The following is a 15,144-nucleotide window of genomic DNA, read 5'->3' on the forward strand; positions in this document are numbered from 1 at the left end:
CAAGACTGTTCAGCATGGACCTATAAATTTATGCAAACATGCACAGTGTTGTTGTTTGGTCTGCAGGTTTCTAAATGGATACGAAAAGTGACAAAATGTTGACCAAGATTTATTAAGCTTTGGGAAGTGAGTACCATCTTTAAGAAAAACAAAAAAAGAAAAGAGATGTATTCTTGTCACTGCTAAAGGCCTAATTACTGAAATCATAAGAGGGGGTGGCTGCAGAAAACTGCATTTCCTCTTATCACATTCATTTATCTACTTCAATCACAATTAATAGTTACCGTAATTAGAAATTCAGCAGTATTGACAACAAAATTAATAAAAACCCAAAGCAAATCGTGTTTGGGTGACATTTGTATGCCACCCCGAGTCTTGAGGGGCGGCATACAAATCTAATAAATTAGTAGTAGTAGTAGTAGTAGTAGTAGTAGTAGTAGTAGTAGTAGTCATAATATAATATAAATATTATAAGAATATATCATAAGACTTATATGTACCTAACATATAAGCTATACTACGGTATGGCATATAGTATATTAGATTACATTCTCACTATCAAAACTCGCTCCTTATGTTTTACTCCCTAGCCATAATTATGAAACAATAATCAAAGTCAGGCTACAAACTAAATGAATTTAAAGCAAATAGTAAATATGGCTCCTATAATATGGTGTGAAAAATGTTTAAATTCAAAACAGTTCTCCTCTATTGGGAACAGGCCATTTCAATCATCTGTGGAGTGTTTTAAACTTGAGACACTTCCAACTGGATTAAAACAGTTCATTTCCAATAGAAAACAATTTTTTTCAGCTTGACACATGGTGGTTCAAATTTCAAATTTGACATACATGCATGCTTTGAAGCACCTTTTCCCCTTTCTCTCTTTAGCACCGCTCAGCTCTATTACATATAGCTGGAAACCTAATAGTATATTTACTATCTAGAAATGTAGTCTAATCCTAAAGGTGATTTGGTTTATTTTCTAATGCCAGGTGTATGAAGTTTTACTTTCTTTTTTTCAGTAATACACTGATAAGTGCCTGAAAACATGTAGACCTCTTTAAATGATGATGAAAAAGTTAGGTCAACAGAGCCTAAAAGGATATGGCAAAGCCATTTATGTTTCATCTAGTTTTCCGCAACTAGTAAAATAAAAGTTAGATATGTATTCAGATAGAAAAGGGAGAATTGGAAAAAGCCACTGGTATTATAATCTCGTTAATTACAAAACTTTTTGTGCACACAACTGTGCCCAGAACAATCTTCCACAGAAATGCTTTTGGAGAATGAAGTGGGGAGAGGAGAGGAGGAGACACAGAAGGAAACCAAACAACATTGGCGGAGTGGGGGTGGGTAGGTTAGCACAGTGTTTCCCAACCTTGGCAACTTGAAGATATTTGGACTTCAACTCCCAGAATTCCCCAGCCAGCATTCGCTGGCTGGGGAATTCTGGGAGTTGAAGTCCAATTATCTTCAAGTTGCCAAGGTTGGGAAGCACTGGGTTAGCATACAGCAATTAAGAGTGACAGGGGAAAATGGTGGTCAGAAGATTGGAGATCTTGACAGTCTGCAGTTTAAATGAAGGATGTGCAGGCTAAGAGGTGATATGAAAGAGAAAGAAGGTGCAGAGATCAGAAGGGCAATCTTGCCAGCTGTATGCATCTTAGGCAAGCAGCACAGTGGTAACTAAGGGTAACTAGAGAAAGAAAAAGGAGAAGATTCAGGAGGAAGGGGGGAAAGGCAGTAGAACTTGTTGCACTTGGAGCCAAATAGATGGAGAAGATCCACAGGAGTATGGAGAGAAAAGTACTGAGAGATTCGTGAGGAGCTAGTGCATAGACCAACCCCTGGAAGCCTTCTTCTGCAAAGGGGCCAGAGGCCATGTGGCCTTCCCAAAATCTCTCCTTCCCTCTTGGCACTTGGAAGGACTCTTTGGGGGAAAATCATAAAGATGCAATGTTTTGTGGGTTTGTGCCCCAAAATAAAAGTGTACTCTGCAGAGTCTCAGTGTGCCTCTAGTGGTGGAGGAAAGTAATGCTTATGGAGGAAGGGATCTCTGCAGATATGCAATAAATATACAGTATATGTATATTTATATACAGACTTATAATCCATTCAAATTTTTAGAATTTATTAAAATAATTTGGGTCTACACCAATCTAAGACAAAATTGCTAACAGAATTGCTAATTCTTTTTGAAGAGCCAGGCAGAATGATATTTCTTTTGGAGACTACTGGCGGGATGATTTGGAGTGGCAAGCTAGATCCGTCCCCTCAAGCCTCAGTTGCTGATCAAGATGCCTGGCTTAAGTATGTAGTGGAAGAGCAGAGTGGAACATTAACCTTGCCCTACTCAGCCTATAAGAGATCTCCAGATTTTGTTTGGGCAAAACCCCTTACAATCAAAATGCTGTGGTTTTCAATTTTGCTGAATCACCCCCCAACCAACCAATTCAGCAGAATTTGCAAATTTGCTGTGTGTATATTCTGTGCGTAAAACAAATTTACAGTTTTATGCACAGCCATAATACATAGCTTGTAATTCTTTCAGGAACAGAGTAATGAAAATCTCAGCAAAGACGCTTGTGCTTTCTCCTAAAAAGAAATGCATACATTCTGAGAGACAGGATATAGTTGAGGGGTGATGAAATACCTGTTCGATATAATTCTGTTGCACCCCTGAAGAAGCGAGGCAAAGCTGCCTCCAGCAACATAACGAAGTCTTCAAGCTCTTCAGTAACTCCCACTAGGAAATATTCATTAATCAAGTTGTATTTGGCTTGTTCCAAAGCCCATCTGCTTCCCACATTCCTAAAATGATAAAAAGTAATTACAGGATGGTTTTGATGTCTGCCAAGTATTTTGGTTCCCTTCATTTAGATGTTCTCACACCAGGCTAAAATAATGGCTAAGCTGTTATCTTTGCTCAGACAAGAAAACAAAGTTTCAGCCACACACATTTTTAATTTCCTTGGCTTTTTTTCTCTTCTCCCCACTTTTTGCTCTCTTCATTGCCTAGGTTAGATGTCAAAAGATTTACAGCTCTGATTTCTAACTTTTTGATGGCACAAATGCCTTTTTAAAATGTGCTCAAGAACAGGGAAAGTTTTGCCAAGAGTATTATTTTGATTCTGATGGAGGAAAAAGATTGGAAGAACATTTGAGTTGTTCAACTATTTTCCACAATAACCAAAGAATATTTGCATTTTAGTAAGTCTACATTATAAGCAAAAATGAAGAGAGTTCCTATTATCTTCTACTATTGATATCTTATTATTATATTACTTCATTGTTTGTATGTACACTGAGAGCTTATGTACTGAAGACAAATACCTTGTGTGTCCAATAACAGTTGGTCAATAACAAATACTCTATATTACATTCTTTAAAATAAATTATTAAGCATTCAGGTGACATTTAATACTCAGAAAGTGGTTGTTCATGCCTTGCACTGAATACATTTCTGAAGAAATGAGCATCAACACATTTACATACAAAAACACTACTAAAAATTGGTTATACTTGAAGTGGCCTTGGGATACTCTATGTTTGGGGTGTTATCATGACAAACTCCTTGTGTACTACTTTTTTTCTTATTGATAAATTCACAGTGTGGTTAGGTTTTTAAAAATACAATTCAATCATTTCTGTTTCTAACAATGAAAATAAAAATAAGCTTTACTCCTTTGGACAAACACTTGTTAAAGCCAATACCAAAATCCCCACCTCCTCTTAAACAATTTTAAATCGGGATAATCAATCATTGACATGCAAATTTAGAAACTATAGGGACAGTTTAGCTTGAAAATGGTGCATAATTCTCAAAAGTTTTACTCCTTGGAAAATGAGCTACTTTTGTTAATTAAGGTTCACCATCATCACCAACACCAGCAGCCCAAATTTAAATTTCTGGTACCCATTCTCATTAGTTCAATCAATATAATATAATTAAGGATAAACATCTTCTGTAGTGTCATATTCTTACCAGCATTCGGAGCTATGCCCACAAAAAAATGGTATTTGAAGCCAGAGTTTTTCCGGAGCACAATCTGAGCCTCCAGCTGCTACACATTCATCAAAAGTCTGGGGAGGGAAAACCCCAAAGAAACTCAGAAATAATATATAAACTTCTTTCCTGCATATGAAACTTTTCAATATAGGTATATTGTTAAATAAGGGATGTAAGAACGATAGTAAAAAGTCCAATTTCTACAACTGCGTCTGCCTATAACAACTATGCTTTCAAGTCAATCTCTATTGGGTTCCAATTGCAGATACCATTTCAATGATACAGATGCTTGAGAAGCAAATATTATCTGCAGAGAGAACAGAAATAACTAGAAATGAAAGTTAAAATAACTCCTAGGAATATGGACAAAATGTGTTAATTTTAAAAATGGTTTATTTTATATTAACAGGGACTATTTTGAATCTATTATATTTGTTGATTTAAAAGATTGCATGTTGGTAATCAAATTATACTATTGTTACTGCTGATGCAGTAGATAGGGCTAATTTTAAAAGTTCTGAATTCTACTACACAAAAGTTAACTACTTAGTACTTTCTAATACTATTGGAGCAGAATCCAAGCAAATGTTGCAGAACAATTCATCCTTTATAACCAATGCAAAATCCAAGTAGCACAGAGGGCGTGATATGATTACCACCAAGCAAGCACAAGTGGTATATCAGCAAGAAATGTGTGGTCAGGAAGACATCATTAGTTATAGCTGACTGATCAACTGGATCACAACCAGCTTCCTTCTTACTAAGAAACTCTTTCGGCATTATAGCAAGAGTATGGCCTCTGGGCTGAATTCTCCAAATAATGCTATAATACAGAATCTCGTAAGTAGATTGCATCTGACTTAAAGGGAAAGGCTTCTCCTGAATACAGTAAACATGGCACCAAAGCAAAAGGAAGACAAAAGCAGTCTGTTCAAATGGATGCATGGATTGCTGTAGTGTTCCCACAACATAAAATGAAGACCCAGCTGAGGGTGCCTATGGATTTCCATGATCCATGTTTTGTATATATAAATAGCAGGAGTATTATCAGTATACATATACTCTATGAACACTGCTTCACATACAGTAGTTATGAAAAATAGACAAAGACAGTTCAGCTCACTGGCATTACACAAAAATCGGGCAGGAATAAAATTTCTTCTGTACTTTGTTTCATATTTCCTGCTGAATTACCTATACTTGTAGATCCAACAGTTTAACCAAATTTCATTCTGAGAAGATAGTGAAATATTCAACCAAAAAGTATGAAATATTATCCTGGGAAGGGATGACTATATTACTTGCAGTTTGAAGAATTCCAGTCTATGGCTCTCTGTAATACACTGCAAAAGTTTTATGATTCAGCATTAACTGGTTGTAATATTATTCTACCACACTCAGGTTAATGCTGAACAATTAAGAAACTTCACACAGTTCTTAATAGACTGCACTCTACTCTTGATATTTGCTCAGGGAGAAGACGGTATCAGAAAATGTCCTTGGGGGAGAACCAATAACAAAAGTAGTATTGCACTGTGTAAGCTCCATCTCTTTTGTGCATGCTTCATTACAGTGCCCATTCATATACGAGGGACAAGGATAGTATTGTGCCATCATGACATTACACCTATCATTTTGATAAAATATCTTATGCTACAGATGGTTGTGAAAGATATCTTCAATTAGTCCTTACATATTAATATCTTTACTTGTCAGCAGGCAAAAAAGCAAAGTTAAGAAATCCAGAAAAGAGCTGGACAAGCAAGTATGTTCACAATTAACAGCAGAAACTTCTAACATGAGATAGCCAAGCTAAGATCTTCAATAAAGGATTATGGGGAAATAACAAAAGAAATATATGGAGGAGTACTTTTTTAAAAAAAAAAGCTCAATCCTGCTCTCATGAACAGATGTTTTTAAAAGATCAAAACTTTGCACAGAAAACTCCTGTGAATGGAATGAGAACTTTTGCTCCAATTTTGGTTTTGAACATTATTGTCTTATGTTTTTCATTTGGTTCATAAATTACATAGTTAAAACTAAGCCACAAAGAAAGTGAACAAGATATACTTTTACTTTTTTATCCCCTTGCTTTCGCCTTCGGAGTCCAGGCCTGTAATCATCACCAAAGCGCAGGAAGTAATAATAAGAAACCAGCCGTTCTATAGGATCTCTTATGACATTGATGTATATTGGTTTCTTTTTAACACCAAATCTGAAACAGAAAAGATAATCCAATTGACAAATCAAAGCGTTTCCTGCATGATGTAAAAGTGGATCCGGTATCAAGTTTATTTTAAAAGAGTGTTCCTCTCCCTCCATATTAATGTATTCAGGAAAAAACAATAAGCAGACAATACGTTTTCCATTTCAAGGGTCTTTTAAGAAGGTTCACAGTCGAGATAGTTTTCAAAGGAAGGTCACCAGATCTTATTCCAATACATTCCATTTTGGTGGATTTTAAACATGCATATTTGATATTTACGTATAGATACTCACTTTATTTTGTCTAACATGTATTATCAGCAGAAGCCTTGTCTGGTACTTCTGCTTCCAACAGATGCAACCTTTTAAAACTATACTTTGCAACAAAGAAGAGAATGCAGCTGGGATTACTATAATGACCAGATGGAGGCAAGGTATCAGGGTGAGGGAGGTGCTCGGAAATAGTTTGTGGTTTGATAAAGTCCTCCTTTTAAATGAATATTAAATACATTTGATAAAGTCCTGCCTTTTAAAAGATTGTTGCAGAAATGACAATTAAGCTTGATGAATACTGGAAGCTGGAAAAATTAGCTATATTCAACAGAGAAACCTGAAAGGATTTCATTGAACAAAATAGTTTTGTTCTTTTATTAGCACCTTCTCTTAAGGAATCTGTATGATGTTCTTGTGAAAATGTCTGTGTTCCTGTATTGTGCAAGACTTTGAGTCCTACAGACTACCTGGATAAATCTCTGCAAGATTGTAGTCGTAGTTTGCCACTGCCCCATTTCTAGGGCAGCAAGAATAAGTGTCTGGTCCAAGGTCATCAGCTGTTTATGTACCCAAGGCAGAGCTTAGTACCTAGGTACACCCACATAGCTCCATCACTCCACGAGCTGCACTGGCTACTGATTGGCTCCAGACACAATTTAAGGTGTTGGTTATTACCTATAAAGCCCTAAATGGCATCAGACAAGACTATCTACAGGACTGTCTTCTGCCACGTAACTCCCAGTGAGCGACCAGAGCCCACAGGGTCGGCCTTCTCCAAGTCCTGTCAGCCAGATAATGCCGCTTGGCGGGGCCACGTGGGAGGGCCCTCTCTGTGGTGGCTCCAGCTCTGTGAAACTAACTTCCCCCAGAGAATCATACTGCCCCCACCCTTCTGGCCTTCTGTAAGGCTGTGAAAACATGGCTCTGCCGGCAGGCCTGGCAGCCACTGAACAACTAGCTCGGCCCCAGAGAAATGAATGCTATTGGATAAATTCTATATTAGGGGTTTTTTACTGGTTTACATTTATAGTTTGTTATGTTACTTATTGCTTCATATTGTATTGCATTTATTGCTTATGATTGCATGCCTCCCACAGTCCGCAAGGAGTTGGGCGGCTTAAAGTGAATTAAATTAAATTAAATTTAAATTAAATTAGTACAAAATAAAGCTTTCATTCTGTTGTGCATACAGGTAGTCTTCCACTTACAACCATAGCTGAACTCAGAATCTTGATTGTTGAGCAAAATGATCTTTAAACAAGAGGTATGACTACTTCGCTCAATTACCACAATCCTGGCTCTTCCAGTTGCAGTTGTTAAGCAACTGTATAGTTGTTAAGTAGAGTACTGGACAGGTGTGGGGAGACTGTGAGAAGACCCGTCCCCATTTTCCCACTGGGGAAAATGATTGCAAGAAGAATGGCCAAGAACTGTCTTCCATTGCCCCAGAATATAGGATAGGTGCTAAAGTGGATGTTAGATTATAATCTAACTGGATATACTAAGCAGCAAGTTGGATTTTTTAAAAACCTAAATGGCCCTTTACAATCTATTCTGTGAAACATAACTCAAAATTAGCTTACATCTTGGATATTTCTAATAGAGTTCACCATTTCTCACAAGAGGTGGGGAAAGTTTTAAATGCTTTGCAATAAACTGTGGCCACAAACTGTGGAGGACCGAAAATGTCAAGAGCAGACCAATCCAGTCATGCTTTTTGCTGCTACTTTTGATTTTGTAGTATGTATGAAGTGCTTCCACTACATTTTGCATTTTGTTTATACTAGGATTTGTCACATGGTGTAAATGCAACAAAGATATTCTAAGACTAAACCTTATTTTGTAGTGGGAAGAAAAAGAGAAGAATCAAGGTCTCTCTTTGTTGTGGTTGGCTCTAGCCCAGCTCCTGCCCCAGGGAATGTGGAGGTGGATGCAGGGGAAACTTCAACATGTCATAGGCCTGTGTTATTGCCGACAGTCAATTCAGAGTTTAGTTTCCTCGGACGAAGAAGAAGGTAGGAGAGACTTGGAAGAGGGGAGCTTGGCACACAACCCAGGCAGTCAATCTCCCTTATCTTCCATTGATTCAGATAAAGTCTTGGACCCACGCAAGCACAGAATTATGCGTAGAAGAGACCAAGTAAGGACATATTACAGGAGATAAGAGAGGCCACCTGTGTTTGGGTGGGGCTCCAGTAATTAGGGCTGCTGCTATAAATAACAGCGTGTGGGTTTGGCTGTTGTGGAAGAGTATCTGATCGCAATTCTTCAGGAATCGTGCCTTGACTTTGTTTGTTGATTTTTCACGTGTTTGAAACCAACGCAGAGCAAAGTGTGTGGGTGTTTCACTTCATGGAAGAAGGGGTGTGAAGTTTCTTCACAGCTGCTAGCTAAGTACTTAAAGACTGATCAAGGGAAATTGTACAGACTACCCGGTTGTTTTGGGACAAGTGCTCTTTGCAATACAAAAAGAGTGCTCAGTTTATTTTGAATTTTGTGATAAAGAACATTGTTTTGAATTTTCAAACGTGTGTGTGTCTGAAATTTGTATCCTTGAATTTTCGGGAGGCTCCTACCAGAGAGCCTGGCAGAACACTCTTGAACATGTTTGTTTCTCAATTCTTATTTCTCTTTCCTTGACTCAAGTGGAAGTGCCAGCTATGGCTCTGCATGTGGGATGGCAACACTCAGGAAAGAGGAACAGAAGGGACACTTATTGCTACAATTAATTCCTCCTATGCTTTATGTCCTCTTAGGGAAAAACAGTCTAACATATGTTTTTTTATGTCATCTATGAATGTACAGTATATAGCCAACACAGAAAAGAACAGGTTTGGCTTCAGTAGATGGGAGAATAAGTACTATTATGAAAGAGACCCAGAAGAAATCAAGATCTTAGAATTCAATCACGATAAAATTTAAACATAAAGAGAATCCTACCAGTAAGTTAGTACTGAATAGTTATATTTCAAAGAACGTGAAAGCAACAAAGCTGATTTTTTTTAAAAGTTCTTGTACATATCAATTCATTATCCTCTGTGATAAAGTGTCTACAATATATTTTACCACAGCTGTTGCAAAACTTTTAAATTTCATTTTAATTTTGTATGAGTGCATATTGAATCAAAGCACTAGGGGAGAGTTTACTAAGGAAGATAAACAAACAGAATTCGGAGACTGTATATTTCTTCTCCCAAAGAACATCATGTCATACCATATGTTACTGAGGAAGAACAAATACAGCACTGTTATTTTAAAAAACCAAAATCATAAATATAAGAACATTTTTCAACAATGAACTAAACCTGGCAGAAGCCATTTTCCTAGTTCACACACTACGGGAGAGGAGGAGGAGGTTGGAATGCCTTGCTAGATCTTTCTTGTGGGAACCAAGGTCATCGCCCAGATGATGGGCCTGAGGAGCCCGCCAATTAACCTAATTGGCCAACATGACCAGTGCAGTGTTGGTTTTCTACTAAACGTGCTGATACGATGTACCTAATAAAGAAGTTCTTTGAGGAAACAAGTGGCCTAAGTGTTCTGGTTTGCCTGGGATCATTAGATGTTACACTTCTGAGTTTGGAAAAATGAGGTCATTTTATACTCAGGTTTCTTCTTTGAGATTGAGAGTAAGCAGCTCTTTCTTGATATGTGATATTTCAACCATTCTCTGCCATTGTTGACTGCAGCGTTATGTGATATTATGTTTCATTAGTAAATATAATATAAACTTTTTGGAAGTTGTCATTTTTACATAATTACCAAATAAAACAGAAAACACAAAGCCGGGGACACACATACACACACACACACACACACACACACACACACACACTTTTTCTTAACTTGCTTTAAAAGATACCATGCTTTCAAGATTAAGCAAAATTGAGAATTAAACAAAGACTACAACATATAGGAGCCGTGATGGCACAGTGGTTAGAATACTGCAAGCAATTGCCAGCAGTTCGATCCTGACCGGCTCAGGGTTGACACCGACTTTCATGCTGCCAAGGTTGGTAAAATGAAGACCCAGATTGTTAGGGTCAATATGCTGACATTTTTAAATCACTTAGAGAATGCTGTAAGTCTAAGTGCTATTGCTATAAGGAGAAGGACCTAAAGAAAATATGAAAAATCTATCATATTCAAGTATATCTACTATGTTCAAACAGAATTTTTTATGCACTAGAAAATAGATCATACTCAGATATTATATGCCAGTCCTCTGCTCTCTGTCTCAGACATTGTCAGAGTACAGACAAGGATCTATGAAGGGATGGAGGTGGGGGCAAAATGAGGCATGTTGTGTTGTAGAACCCATCCTAGGGTGTGGAGCTATTCTGCTTTAATCTACCTGATAAAAAGTAGCAAAAACTTGTGGGGTTACAAAAGAATCCAAGTAGCAGTACTTATCCCCTGCTATCTATTTTAATTTCTCAATACACATGTTTTAGAGGGAACTGCTTTATTCAAGATACAGCAAGAGGTTAACTAGCATATAAGTAGACATTTATCGTTTTGACTCAGAGAGTGGACTGCAACACATATTCCACCTTATGCTATCCAAATGTATTTGCAGTGCAACTGCCAAACTTTGTGTCAGCAAGACTGTAAGTTATGCTGAATGGAAAATCAAGCATTGCAGTGTCAAGACATTATAAAGAAGTAATATTTGTCAAAAGAAAGAGAATCTGATGTCACTGAACCAATACTATTATTGCCTATCCTGTAGGCTTAAACAGCTGACCAATGACCTTTAAAGAGAGGTTCTCTTCCCGTAGTTGGAATGTTATACTTAAGTACTATTTAACTAGCTCAAACAATAGAACATAAAATGCTACACTGAATAGAAGGCAACTCAGCAATGATATAATCACACTGGAAAGTGTATAATGCTAAATACTACCCTGAAGCACCTGAGATTTTTCACAACATCAACTTTCACTCCAAAATCATTTGAGGAGAATAGACAGTCAGTACTAACATTTGAGGATGGGATGATATTTTGATACCACTTAGACTGCAATAGAATAAGGAATTGGCAAATAAATTAGTGCTTCGAAATTCTCTCTAGATAAAGGTGAGGACCTGAGATCGCCCTTAAGTGCTGTATGTATACTGAAGCTCCTTGTAAGGAAACTACAATAATGGCCTCTAGAGGGTTTGAGAATTCCTGGAGCCAAAATAAACTTAACTTTGCCCAAAGAGTATTTGCAGACATTGGGGTCACTCACTAACATTCTTAATAATTTCTGGAAATTGTTTATTGACTGTTTTGGGGCTATTAAGAAATTTCATAATGATAAATTTCAACATCAAACCTGGTTTTTCTCCTTCAATCCACAGGGAAAGATGTTTAATGTAAATTTAACCACTTTGAATACATTGTTTTGAAATAAACAGCAAAAAGGTAATTGATTTTACTAAAGTAAAGTTACTGAAGGACCAAATGGATTGAACATGAGATTTTGAAATTATAAGAATCCTTCTGTTTAAAATCCTATTAAAATATATAGGAAAATGTAGAATGTACGTATATGGGGAGAAGATTTTTTGTTGTTGCATTTCTTAGGAAAATTACTATGTAAAAAGGAAAAGAAAGGAATATGAAACTAATTTACTTTTTTTCTGTTCTATGATTTCTTCTATCCATCTTTGAACCTTTTTCAAATAATGTTTTGCCTCTGGGCACATCCACCACATGTGGTAGTACATCTCTAGATCTTGCTTGTATTTCCAGCATTTCACTGATATATTCGAAGACATTTTTGCCAATCTTGCCAGAAGTAGGTGCCATCTATAGAACATCTTATAGATGTTTTCTTTGTAAGATGCTGCCATTTGTTAATTTATAGTTTTGGTCCCAGATTTTTCCCAATGTTCTAATTCAATTGTATAGACAAAATTTTGCGCCCAAAACATCATCACTTCTTTTACTATTTTCTCCTTCATTTTGACATTTAGTAGACAATTATATGTTTTTGTTATCATTTTTCTTCAGTTCCAAATAAAACCTTATCCAATTCCTGATATTCCTCTTGGAATTCAAATTGTGCTAAATCTTTTTTCTATCTAGTTTGAATTTGGAGGTAGATCCACCAATCTATTTTTGTTCCAATCATTGCCAAATTCTCTTTTGATTTGAGATTGTTTTGTTCATCCAATAGATCATTATATATAACTTTCTTGTCCAGTTCTAGGACAATGGGGTAGATTGTTGCTTCCATCAGAGATATCCATTTGGGAGTTTTTATGTAATATCTTTTTTGGATTTCCATCCAGTATTCTAGTAATGTTCCCCTTATATGGTGTCTGGAAATACTTATGCGTTTTGTGTTTTCCTTCCCAAATAAGGTTATGTCAGCCTATTTGAAGATCGTGGGCCTCTATAGTTAACAATATTTTATTGCTAAGCACTATCCATTCCCTTAACCATGTTAACACCGCAGCCTGATGATATAATTTCCAGTTTGGTAGTCCGAAACTTCCTTTATTCCTTTTATCTTGTAATAATTTTATTTTAATCCTTGCCTTTTCCCCATCCCATTCTGAAGTTAGAATCACTTATGGTCAACACCGGAAAGCAGACCCAGCCCCTTCAAGATCAATGATAATAACAAAAATACTAGATTATGTGGAAATGAACAAATTAATTATGGAAATACATGACAAAGAGGAAACAGAATTCTACAAAATATGGAATAATAATTATAATTGGTACAATTGGTTGGAACACAAAGGTAAATTTAAATAGTCAGTTACGTATATAGGAAATAAGGTGATAGGTAGATGGATTTAGACAGGATGTTAAATGCTTAAGAAGGTTGTAATAGGTTGGATTTAGGAAATATGTGAGTATAGATAAGTTAATGAAAAAGTGATATATAAACACAGAAAATATATTGATACGCAACATTGCTAAATGAATATTTCATTGTTTCTGTTCTGTTCTGTAATGTTTCTGTTATGTGGTATCATTTGAATGTTTGATTTGTACATATGTATATTTGTATTTGAATGTTGTTTTTAAAACTGATCAATAAAAATATTTTTTTTTAAAAAGAAACTCATTTATTTGCTTAAGGTTCAATATAAACCTTATTTTTGATAAATTTTAATGAACTTTTACTGATTAGGAGTGAATGATGATGCTTTATAACTTGATTATTGACTTGAGATAGAGGAACAGAGATCCTTTTTGAAATGTTAGAGAAAATAAGTTATTAAAATCATTTGTACTTGTCTTTATAATAGGAATATATACACGTGTATGTGTGCGCATGTACACACACAAACACAAATACACATACATATAAACATATTCAAGATTTAACTAATAGGAAAAATAATTTATCTGACTTAATTTCTCTGACTATTCAGATATATGAATGTGTATCACTTGCTCTTTTAATACAGGCAGCATTTAATACAATCTTGTCACCAAAAGTCTGAAAAGGCAAGGATATGTTAAGAAAATGAAAGAGGAGTTGAGGCAGAGAAATAAAACTAGGAGAAATTTGTAATTCTCTGTATGGTGCAATATCTGACCTTGACCATCAGAGGGCAGTACAGACTAAAGTGAGCCATGAACTGCTGCTGTATTATAAACAATCAAATGATAAAGAATGATTCAAGCTCAAATTGGCGCAGATTGAATTATTTGTTGTGTAGCTTACTTTGCAAAATCCAAAAAAGATATATGTCCATGGTAAAATCCTGGTTTCATCTCTTTCCATGAAGTTATGTTCTTCACAAAACGTACCTACAAGAAAAAGGAAGATTTTATTATGTTTTTACAAAACAAAACAAAACAGTTTATGTATGTATGTATGTATGTATGTATGTATGTATGTATGTATGTATGTATGCGCATGCATGCATGCATGCATATTGTATTCATTATAAAATTTGTTATATTTTATATATTTCAGGAATTCAAGGAGAATGGAGCCAGCAGTATTTATTATGGACATTGAGATATGCTAAATGTGGCTAAGATTTTAATCAGGAATGTCTTATATTTGATATTCGATAGAACAGAGTTTGGTATAATTATGAGTCAATGAACATATTTATTATTTTAAATGTTATATTAGGTCCTATCTTTCAAACTTAGAATGCACAAATTTTACACTGACACTATGAGATACTGCTAAGTACAGATAAGAGTAAAATCTCCAAGTCAGGCTCAACTCCTGGCAACTTCAACAATACTTCAATTAATTCTTTTGGCAATATTACAGAAATGTTCTCCAGGGTCTCATTCTGGTCCACAGACATGAAGTTCCAAATTGGAAATTACAATACAGTAATACCCCGGTTATTGCGTCCCCGACCATTGCGAACAGGGTAATTTGCGATTTTTCAACCCGGAAGTCAAAACACCATCTGCGCATGTGTGCCCTTTTTTTCTATGGGCACGCATGCGTAGATGGCACCCGGCAGATCAGCTGCTGGGCGGCTTCCCTGGGTCTTCCCCCTCTTGCTGGCGGGAGGGCGAGCAGCGGGCATCAGCAAGGAGTTTCCCCACCGCCCACGATAACACCTCGCTGCCGCCCGCCCTTCGCCCGCCCACGCCGTTCATTCTCGCCGCTTTCGAGCTGAGTCCTGAAGCGAATTCGCTCCGGGACCCAGCTCGAAAGCGGCGACAGCCA

General features: G+C 36.4%; 1 protein-coding gene across 1 annotated transcript in view; it reads right to left on the reverse strand.

Moving 5' to 3' along the window:
• HS2ST1 (heparan sulfate 2-O-sulfotransferase 1) overlaps positions 1 to 15,144 on the reverse strand; it is a 108,509-nt gene that overhangs the window by 1,912 nt on the left and 91,453 nt on the right. Inside the window, exons 3-6 of the mRNA XM_070746614.1 lie at positions 14,167 to 14,252; positions 6,089 to 6,227; positions 3,989 to 4,086; positions 2,657 to 2,814 (exon numbers count right to left, since the gene is read on the reverse strand). Coding sequence (XP_070602715.1) covers positions 2,657 to 2,814; positions 3,989 to 4,086; positions 6,089 to 6,227; positions 14,167 to 14,252 — 481 coding nt within the window. The remainder of the gene's footprint in view (positions 1 to 2,656; positions 2,815 to 3,988; positions 4,087 to 6,088; positions 6,228 to 14,166; positions 14,253 to 15,144) is intronic.

This window comes from Erythrolamprus reginae, chromosome 3, assembly GCF_031021105.1.
Source record: "Erythrolamprus reginae isolate rEryReg1 chromosome 3, rEryReg1.hap1, whole genome shotgun sequence".
NCBI lineage: Eukaryota > Metazoa > Chordata > Lepidosauria > Squamata > Dipsadidae > Erythrolamprus > Erythrolamprus reginae.